The following is an 11,610-nucleotide window of genomic DNA, read 5'->3' as shown; positions in this document are numbered from 1 at the left end:
ATTGACAACTTTTAAAACTAAGTGACAATTTTTTAGGTCAAATGCCAAATTTTCCTTCAAAAAATCAATTTCTGAACAATAGTTAAAAGTGGATATAACTAATAAATATCAAAACAAGAATTAAAAGTGAAGTTAGAGAAAACTGGTAAATAAATAATGAGAATGAGTTACAATTTTCCAACCAAATTGACAACTTTTTTTAGCTAAGTGACAACTTTTTTGACCAAATGCCAAATTTTCCATTAGAAAATCAATGGCTAAATTATACATCTGCAAATTTTGTCATTAAATAATGCCAAATAAATACAATTCAACAAGCAATTAAAAAAAATAAATCTTTAATTTCCTAAAAATTATAAGCCCAGCAAACACTCTTAATTTTTTTTTTCCAAAAATGTTTGTAAAAATTTTCCAGCACCTATGTCATCCATGCGACCATAGCATTAGGCTATATAGGGCACACTTCCAAACCTAAAACCTGAAATACAGAAGTACAATACCGGTCATATATATTGACGGAAATACAGTGCGTTTCTGCAGGGAAAACCTTGTTATTTCTGGAAAAATGAGTGCCTTGTCTGGGATGATCTGTGTAAGGAATTCGATATTGAAGTATATGAGGGTGCAAACCCCATTGATAGGGAGCTTCCAGCACTGGAGTAACGCCAGGCACATGTCTGCGGAGGCCAAGGGCACATATTTGGACAAGTCCCAAGTCACAGACAGAGTTATATCTGTGTTCAAGCAATCTCAAAAGGTTGAACCTTCCAAGGTAAATATATTTCTTCTTCTCACTGGTGATCTTTACTAGGCAATTGTAATGTGCGTGTTGATCATTCAACTTAACAGATTCTCTGGACTTTTGGTGAAGTTCGTCTGAATATGCTTGATATGCTTTGATGCAGTCATTTCCAAAGATTTGTGAAGATGCATTCATTTCACTTTGAATGTCTGGGTATGCTTGAATGCATTCATTTCCCCTTGTATGCTTGATTGCTTAATTGTCTGGGCATGCCTGATTACATTCATTTCCAAGTATTTCTGAAGATGGTCAGGATTGAATGTACCCATTCATAGTGGACCCCTAGGGCTGAACAAAGTGATGGGGAAATCTCAGTATCCTCTCACGGCTACTTCGAGTTTAAGTGCATTGTGATTATTTGATATACCTGCGCGGGGCTCGCATTAATAACAGGTTGCGCTTTACCATTGACCTACTGGTGTCATGTTAACACTCCAGGCCTCTTTGCAGTCTCTAGCGTGGATTATGCTTCAAATAGCTCCATTATCTTTATTCATGTGGAGGTTAATCGATTTAGACCAATTTACTATTTATAGATTATTTGTGTGGTTATAATTTTCCTTTTTCACGGCTATAACCATAGAGTGTATTCTATATGTGTCCTTAGCTTGCTTTTCATATTTTCTATCATTGCTGTGTTTATTTTTCAAGTTAATTGAAATATACACAGCTTTATTGAACACACGTAATTTCACAATATATATAATAATAAGGGGCATTGTGTATTTATTTACTAAAATTTAGTATAGAGCTGAGAGCACAGTAAATTGATAATTCAGTTTCAATTTTTAAATTATCTGTGTGTGTGTGTGGCGTGCGTGTTGTATGGCTAAAAAAAGATATATAATTGAGAACATTGTTGATAATTTGTTAAAGATGCACTGTATGCAGGACTATATTTAATGCACTGTATGTATGACTAAAAGAGCAGACATAGAATTGAGAACATATATGATAATCTGTAAAAAATCAATCAAAATAGTTTTTTATTGGAGCCATATTCTTTTAAAATTGGATTGGATTGGCAAACGAAGAAATTAAATGAAATGAAATTATTAAGTGTTTAATCAAGAAAAAGTTAAGGAAATAAAACTCTGAAAGTTTTAGATAAAGAATAAAAACAAGTACTTTTTTGGTTATTTCAAGTAAAATTGCTTTTTGAACTGGTTTAGAGAAAAACATAATTCTTGTATTATATTTGAAAATCTAAGTGGGCTCCGGTGGTGACAGCCCCCAGGGAATTTTGCCTGTTGTGAGACAATGTCAATGGGTAAAGCCTCTAGCGCTGAGCTCAAATTAATGTCTTTAACTGCGGTGTTATGTGGTATTTAAAAGCATGTAGATCAACAATTTTTACCTCCCTGATGTTTAATTCATGTGCTCAGCTGAAATGAAACGAACACAGAAGCTACAGTCATAACAGTTTGCAACTTGCATAACTGAGAAATGTAATTTAAATCAATATCAGAGACTGGTAAGTCCAATCCATATTTGGGAATCACGAACTTTAGCTGCGTGCTAAATTGTTGTTGATGTCACATGGTGTGGCTACTGCAAATTTATTGTGGTAGTTAATTGACACAGGGCTGGTAGATAGACAGGTATAATCTATAGGAGGGTGACTCAGTGGTGCAACTGGTATATCTGATCTTTGAATCTGGTGTGATAGAAACTGGCTCAGGGTTGAAGCATTAGAATTTGCTGTTGATGTCCCATCAGTGGGGCACAAATAAATTAAGAACATCATCTACTGCTGATGTGGTGTGAAACCTCTCAAGTTGGTACAATAATAACCAAGGGCGATGAGTTCTAGGCAGTCTAGAAACAATAGATTCCTCACAATATACCATGCAAATATCCGAAGCCCTGAACCAAATAACTTTTAGTCTTTCTAACTCAGTGAGGAATGGATTAAATAACAGGAAACAGTTTGCATCGTAGCCTTGGATGCTGCAAACAAGGGATTTAGTCCTTGAATGTGTGATTGCATGAACTCAGAGCAAATGTAAAATGCTAGCTGGGCGATACAAAATGAATGAATAGGTTGATAGATATACCTTTTATACTATAGGGTCCATGTGTCCCATTTTTTGTGCTCAGATTTGATTTCTGTTTTATTTGTTTTTTGATATGCAAATTGATTAAAAAATTATTTTATTTTATTTAGTGTTAATAAACACTTTTTGAAGATCCAAAATATTGTGTCAAGGTTGGCAATTTCAGATTTTGGTGGTCAAAATCTCCAGTCCTTCACATGCAGCGTCCTTGAGTGGTAGATTTTCCATTTGGGCCCTAAAATCAATTTCCCTTCATCATCAAGTGGTGGTATCTTTGAAGAAGGTGTCATCTGTTGTTCGAGAGCCCTCAAAAGGCATGACATTTTAAAAGCATGTAAATATTGTTTTTTTTCCAGAAGCTTCAGCTCACAATCAACCTCACTAATCCTTTGTATTATATTGTAAAGTCCATAAATTGTGGTTTAAGACTCTTTTTATGTGGCTACAGTCTGAAGATAGCGATGTCTTCTACTTCAAAACTCATCTCCAAATGGTGGTGATCAAGGAACGTGTTTTGTTGGTTTTTGGCTCATTAGAGGTTCTCTTTGAGTGTATTCAAATGTCTAGACTTTACTGCACTAAATCTCTAGCTCTAGGAACTCTTCTTTCTGAAAGGATTAAATCCATGAATGGCTATGCATCATAACCATATAATGCCTCAAAGGAGTCATACCTATAGAGATACGATGAATGGAATTGTAGCAATATACTCCAAGGTGGAGCCACCTAAACCATGTTTGCTGTCCCGCAACATTTTTCCTCAAATACCCATCTATCCATTTGTTCAAAATTTTGTTTGTTCATTTGTTTGAGGGCGATAACTAGTGTTTGGGTTCAACTTTATAACATTAAATTAAAAAATCTCTTATCAAAACAAAATTAATTTTCTGTTCCTATCATTTGCAATATTTCTTGTTAGCCCATGTAGTCTAAAATTTAAATACCTCCCAAAAACAAATCAGCCCCTTGTGGAGCAATGTATTTTGAAGATATTAGTATCATCCATGTGTAGTGAGTCTATTAACTACCGAAAGATGCTATCCTTACCCTAAATGTATTGCCCCTCCTTGCATCACCGTATACTTTGCCCAAAATCTACAAATCAAGAATGGAACAAAGAGAAAAATATAGTTAGAGACATAGTTTGCAGATTTAAACTCAGAGACTACTTGGCAAGCCCAACATTGTTGACTTAGTAAAAACTCAACAAAAACTTGGGGAAAAAATTTGCAAGTTAAAGAGATTTAACACTAGAATTTCTTACAAAATATAATTTTTTGTTTTGCAAAATCCAATTACAAATTTGACATTTCAAAAGAGAAAATGCTGGGTTTTATAGCTAAAAAATCATGTGAAACCAGTGTTTTACTTGCATCGGTGATTCCGTCCATGCTTTTCTTGTGCCTATAAATGCGCAAGAGTTTAACTTGTAAAACCTTGTGGAACAAAAGAAATACAGAGTACTCGACCACTCGGAGAGTACTCATAGAGTTTGCAAACTATGGTTAGAGATATAATCCTCACTCGAGAATAAGATGAGATAAGCCTATTGTGGAAGATTGTAACTGGATTTGATAATCATTGTTATATATTTGGACTGAATTAATAGATCCTTCCTCATTGACTAGAAATTTCTAAGTTGTCGATTTAGATACAGGGATGGATTCATTGTCGAGGATCTAATTCGTGGATTCGTTAATTTATTTCCCCATTATGATTTGTAAGGATTTGTGTGTGTGTGTGTGTATATTCAAAACAATAAATAACTGTAAAACCAACTCATTTTATAGTATGAATCTATGATGCTTGATCATTGATCAATGCCAAATGACAAAGATAAACATCATCATTATGATTCAAAAGAAAATCATCACATTGAATTAAGAAATGAAAATTCAAAATATACTTATAGTTCATTAATGTTAGAGCAAAAAAAACAATAAAAAAATGGTTTTCCAATTTTTGGACACACATCTCTTGTTTTGCCCCATGGGTCCGTGCCGATCCACATTGCATTTCTTGGGGTCTGAGGGGATTCTCGATTGGTTTGTGCCAGGTTCGCGCAGGGTCTAGATTTGACCTTGTGGGTTTGCTTTGATCTGCGGTCTGCAGATCCAAATAGACCCACAGGGTCAAATTGAGATTATGTGCGAAACCAGGATGTACCAGTTCGTGAATTAAGACCCAGTCCGGAATTGAATCTAGTTTGTGGGTCAGACATGCGAATTCGGTAACATAGACTAGAATGCATACATTGATTAATCTTTAACCTACAGGCTAGTAGGATCAATGCTCTAGTACCACTTATAATGTCCCTTGTATCACCTTATACTTAGTGTGCTATATGCACAATCTACAGTGAAACAAAGAGCAAACTATAGGTAGGGATATGATCCCCAGTCAAGAACAAGCCAAGATAAGGTTGTTTATGAAACCTACAATCATATTAGATAATAATGTACCATCCTTCTTGACCAATACCACAAAAGAAGCAAATGTGTTAGAGTTAGGTTGCATGTGTCTTATATACAATTTCTTCTCAATTGTCATTTGTGCCTCCTATGATGATGATAAGGTATAGTAATGGCCGATTAAGCTCCGTCCTCCAATTGAATCACATGATGGAAACTTCTATCTAATGGCTACTCTAAAGGAATAGTGTTGAACACCTTGCTATGCTCATACAAGATGTATTGGATAACAATATGATAAGATTTCCCATCCTTTTTTTGTATTGGATAAGATTTGAACTCAACACCACTTAGGTGCCTGAAATTGGATAAGATCTAAACTCAACACCACTTAGGTGCCTGAAACATGGACTTTGCCATTAAACCAAATTTCCTTTGACATGTTTTGACATCTTTGGCAAAACCTATAGAAATTAAACACTCTACCGCCCAAGCCATTTTTCCTCTATAAAATTCCTTCTTCATTCTATTTGTTTGATCAATCTTGGGAGCTCCATTAGATAGGGCTCGAGGAACAACATTCCTTCAAATTTGAATCCGAATTCCATAGACTAATGGTTTTGTTCAAATTCGGCAAGTGAATTCAACCATTGCACATCCAAAAGCAAATCTGTTTCACCAATGCCAACCGCATGAAAATAATCTTGAACTTTAAGTCTACCTAGGGCCATCTCAAGATGCCAAATCCTTTTGTTGCATGGAATAGTAAACCCATCAGCCATTGCATCATTGAATCCCTGAAATCTTTTGTTTTTAATCCCATAGGAATCACCAAACCTTCATTGATGAAGTTGTGAGTGGCCCCACTACCCATCAATTCTAGCACTCACTGTGTCCCTAGAAGGCTCTCCTTTGACTCAAAAAGTATTATACATAGTGCTCTTAAAAGTGTAGCAAATGCGCCTCTCAATGACTTTTCTATGCCCTTGCCTTCATGTGCCACCTTATTGACTACGTCCTTAGGCTCAAGTTCTACATTTGCATCCTCATTGGACATCACCTCTATGTAGCACAAGGGTGTCTTTTCCAACCACTTGTGACTTGACCCACAAGGTTCTCTTCAAGGAAAATCTTATGCAGTCGTATCTTAGGTTGAGGGAAAAACCTTGTTAAATGGTTTCTCATGATGTCACGTTGGTGCACCCTAAGTGTAGAACTTGTTTTTAGTCACCAAATTTTCCAAATTTAAAGCTCTTGACAACATCTTGTAGGGGCATCAGGTGAAAAGCTTTGATCAAACTCTTTGATGGGGACACGACCCAAGAACAGAATGGAGACAACAGAAAAAGGGAAATGATATTAACTGAGAAAATAAGCTAGGACAAACAGTACAGGAAAATAAACTTCAAAGCATGCCCTAAGGGCTTACAATAGCATAAATTTGGAGATAATTTCTCCTTTCGGTACCTCCTCTTAAACTCCACTCCGAACTGCCTTTTACAATGCCAGAAATCTCCTTAAATAGACCCCGGAGGGTTAAGGACTAGGAGTACATTCTAGAAAGTGCTAGTAGGCATCCACCGACCAAATAGAAGGTTCTAGAAGCTGCGTTAGAAGTCGGTGCAAATCTAGAAGAATCCAGAAACGGTAACCGAACTTCTGGGAGGCATAACTTTTGAACCGTAGCTCCGATTGACGAACCGTTTACATTTTCGGAAAGCTCTCGAAGCACTTTATAGCCCTATGGACGAGCTTTGCTCGTCCCCCATTTTTCGGTCCTTTTCAAGGTCATTTAATGCCCCTAACCTGACTTTGAAGCATTCTTAGGAGGTCTCCAAAACCCGAAAAACTGCAATAACTTTCAAACCGTGGGGCCTTTTGACCTGATTCTTTTTCTGGAATGCTCTAAATCACAATTACATTCATCTGGCCAATTCACACCTTCTAGGTCACCAAAATGATGGCCAAATTGCATGCTCCTATTTTTTCGAGATTTTCTAGCACACTGATAGTTGAACTGTGAGAGTTGGAACCTTTATTTGACCCAAATGGGTATCCAAAAATGAAAAGACATGAAACAAAAACTAAGTCTAAGTACATTTTTTGGGTGACACAGTATTGCCCTTATACCTTTGGATGCTCCTGCATTAGACACCCAGGGTAGATTGAAAAGTGACCCTGTCACTTTATGAATAGTAGAGGAAATCCCAAATGGGAAACCTCAGCTGCTGAAATCCAAATTGAGTCCTCGATCGGTCCTCCTTTCCACTTCACCAAATACTCTTCATATTGCCTATTTCTGGTACTTCTACCCACACGATGATCTAGAATGTCTTCTATCTCCTCCTTCTTAGAAGCAGGAATTGGACATGGCTCTAACACCAGCTCCTCATCTGCACCATCATCATGATACTCTGTTAAATCTGCAATGTTGAAAATAGGAGAAATGTGAATACCATCTGGCAGCTCCACTTCATATGCATTTCCTGAGTCATGTTTCTTCAAAATTTTGCAGGGGCCAAATTTCTTCATTTTCAATATGTTGTAAGTACCGGCTGGAAATCTTTCTTTTCGTAAGTGCACCATGACTAGATCCCCTACTTGGAATTCCTTATGTCTTTTCCTTTGATCAGCCCTAGCTTTATACTCTTGATTCATCTTGGTAATGTGTGCCTGAACGTCCTCATGTAGATGCTTGATATGTTCAGCAAATTCTTCCGCTTCAGCACTTGTCCTCTCCCCTTGCTCTATCTTCCTCAATTTTGGTGCAGTCCTTGGGCTATTCCCATATACAATTTGGAATGGTGATTTTCCAGTGCTCCTATTTATAGAGTTATTGTAAGCAAACTCTGCTTGTGGTAGACTCAAATCCCATCCCTTGGGCTTATCCCCAACTAAACATCTCAGCAAATTGCCCAGACTTCTGTTTACCACTTCTGTTTGGCCATCAGTTTGTGGGTGATGCATGGAACTGAATTTCAAGTCTGTTCTCAACTTTTTCCACAATGTCCTCCAGAAATACCCCACAAATTTAGTATCTCTATCAGAAACTATGCTCCTTGGAAGACCATGTAGTCTTACCACCTCTTTGAAAAACAAGTTTGCAATATGGACAGCATCATGAGTTTTGTGGCATGGAATGAAATGTGCCATTTTGGAGAACCTATCAACCACCACGAATACTGAGTCATTACCCCTTTGTGTCCTTGGCAATCCAAGAACAAAATCCATACTTATGTCCTCCCATGGCCTTGATGGAACAGGCAATGGCTGGTATAGGCCAGTATTCTGACTAAACCCCTTGGCAACTTGACAAACCTGACAACTCTGTACAAACTTCTTCACATCCTGTGAAATTTGAGGCCAAAAATAATGTTCTCTAAGAATGGCAATGGTCTTATCTCGACCAAAATGTCGTGCTATCCCTCCACTGTGTTTCTCCTTAATCAAATTCTCCCTCATGGAACTCCTTGGAATGCACAATTGACTACCTTTGAACAACATGCCATCCTGAATCAAATAGTCTAATCACTTGGTTCTATCTACAGCAACAGGTTTTTTACAAGCTTTCCATGCTTCAGCAAAATCAGGATCCTCGGGGTACAAATTCTTGAGTTCATCAAACCCAACTACTTCAACCTGCATTACTGTAAGCAACAACTGTCTCCTACTTAGTGCATCTACAACCCTGTTAGATTTTCCACTTCTATGCTTCAACACAAATGTATAGCTCTGCAAGAACTCTACCCACTTCGTATGCCTCTGATTCAATTTACCTTGGCTATTTAGGTACTGTAATGCCTGATGATCAGTATACAAAACAAATTCCTTTGGCAATAAATAATGCCTCCATTTCTTTAAGGCCTGAACTATTGCATAGAACTCTTGATCATAAATAGAATACTTCTTCTTTGCATCATTCAATTTTTCACTAAAATATGCAATAGGCTTACCTTCTTGGCTTAATACAGCCCCAATAGCGCTGCCACTAGCATCACAATCCACCTGGAAAACCTTTCTAAAATCTAGAAGTGCCAACACAGGCTATTTTGTCACCTTCTTCTTCAGCAAATCAAAACTTTTCGCAGCTGCTGCAGTCCATTTGAACTCTTTTCTATCCCCTCTTATTGTATCAGTTAGGGGTGCACATATGCCACTGAAATTCTTAATAAACTTCCTGTAAAAACTAACCAGACCATGAAATGATCTTACCTTAGTAGCAGACCTTGGAGTAGGCCATTCCAAGATGGCTTTTACCTTCTCCGGATCCATTTTGAGACCTTCAGGTGATATAACAAACCCCAAATAGACTAACTCCCTTTTTGCAAAGTTACATTTCTTCAGATTAATTAACAGTTTCTCTTCCCTTAGCCTTTCAAGGACACTACGAATATGCAATAAATGTTCTTCCAAAGTCTTGCTGAAAATTAAAATATCATCCAAATAGACAATAACAAATTTTCCCAAGAACTTCTTAAGTACCTCATTCATGAGCCGCATGAAGGTGCTTGGGGCGTTCGTCAATCCAAAGGGCATGACTAACCACTCATAAAGACCCTCCTTGGTCTTGAAGGCTGATTTCCACTCATCTCCTTCTCAAATCCGTATCTGGTGATAACCACTCTTCAGATCTATCTTTGTGAAGTACTGAGCTCCACTCAAGCAGTCCATAATATCATCCATCTTTGGCAAAGGAAACCGGTACTTGATGGTGATCCTATTTATAGTTCGAGAATTTGTACACATCCTCCACTCTCCATCCTTCTTTGGTGCAAGTACTGCAGGTATTGCACATGGACTCAGGCTCTCTCGAATCAAGCCCTTCCTCAACAGCTCCTGAACTTGTCTATTTAGCTCCTCTGTTTCAGTAGGAGTCATCCTGTGAGCAGCCTTGTTAGGCAAACTAGCTCTTGGAATCAGATCTATCTGATGACTGATTTGCCTTATTGGTGGCAATCCATCTGGAACATTATCAGAGATAATATCTCCAAACTCCCCTAGTAAATCTGAAACTTCAAGTGGTATTTCACTACTACCTTCTTTATCTTTCCTAGGAATCAAAGCATAGCACATATGTTGGTGTTTCATGCCATCTAAAAACTTCCTTTCATCAACAAGGCAAATCCTAGCACTGCTACATACCTTTTCACCTTCCTTTTTCATGGGCTTCAATTTGTGGTGAACTCCATCCTGTTGATGCGAGTTTTGTGTCACTACATAACATATTAGTAATTGGATGCTTGATACAGAATATCAAATACACAATTCATCTCTTGAAAAGTTATCTCTCATGGGACATGAGTATAACTCCAATGTTCCTTACACCGTTGGATATTCGCTCAGTTTTATCAATGTGATTTGCTGGTAATCACGTAGGCGGCCTTACGTTTTCTTGTTTGAGAAAAATTTGGATCTTGGTGAGAAAATGGAGATGGTGGTTCGGTGTGAATGCTAGATGATGTTGATGGCGCGATGATGGCAATGTAGGGTGAATGGCGATGGAAGGTGAGAATGCCGATGTTTTGGTTTACTTCTCTAACTAACCTCTTCTAAGCATGAAATTTGGCTGCTCAACTACTCCTACTCCTAAGAATGGAAGGTTAGCAGATGGACGGGGATCGAATCTAATGAAGGCTAACCAGCGGCCCTACCTCCATAGATGCAACGCTTCAAAGGAAAGTAAACTAGATCACCACACAAAGCCTCCCAACTAGCCGCTAGGATGCTAGTGGCCTAGTGTTGACCCCTATCAAACATCTACCAAAGCTACCATGCAACTATCCATTTTATTTTACTCTTACTCTAACAATTTGAAATGAAACTGCTTCAACTTGAAAAGAAAATTTAACTATGTGGAAGTAGAAAACATGCAATAACACCCAATGTTCTTAGTCAACATGCAATGAAAAAGAGAGCACTTTGGTATTATTTTCGCAACAATTTCTCCAACCCCTTTTACAAATGAGAGCCAATGGCCTTATATAGAGGTCCAAAATACAATGGACGGTAGAGATCAAAACAAGATCGACGATCCAGATTGGATCCCAAAACCCTAATTAGGGTTGCCACCCCATCGGCCAATGAGAAGATGCCACCTCATCAATGGACCAATGAAAAAAGTGCAAAAGTGGCAACCAATGAGAAGGCACCAAAATGGTGGCCAATCAGAAACAAACACTTGTCCTATTCTAGAAGAAAGAGAAAGTTGCCACTTGGGCTTACATAAGATGATCTTCTAATATAATTCTTCCTTTTTCTTTTGTTCTTTTAGCTAAGGCAATGAACTTAGCTAGCCTTTCGTTAACTTCTTCCATAGGAGGACAAGGTGTGTGCTTCGCTC

At 37.8% G+C, this 11,610-nt stretch overlaps 1 protein-coding gene across 1 annotated transcript in view; it reads left to right on the top strand.

Annotated features, from left to right (window-relative positions):
• Positions 1 to 471: 471 nt before the first annotated feature.
• LOC149549272 (acyl carrier protein 2, mitochondrial-like) overlaps positions 472 to 11,610 on the top strand; it is a 34,468-nt gene continuing 23,329 nt past the window's right edge. The window contains exon 1 of the mRNA XM_089792683.1: positions 472 to 772. Within this exon, the coding sequence (XP_089648809.1) occupies positions 566 to 772 (207 nt within the window). The 5' untranslated portion in view covers positions 472 to 565. The remainder of the gene's footprint in view (positions 773 to 11,610) is intronic.

Source organism: Cupressus sempervirens, chromosome 7, assembly GCF_028749045.1.
Source record: "Cupressus sempervirens isolate cs-2001-9-10 chromosome 7, ASM2874904v1, whole genome shotgun sequence".
Taxonomy (NCBI): domain Eukaryota; kingdom Viridiplantae; phylum Streptophyta; class Pinopsida; order Cupressales; family Cupressaceae; genus Cupressus; species Cupressus sempervirens.
Note: the sequence above shows the minus strand (reverse complement) of the source record. Positions and strands in the feature narration are given on the sequence as shown.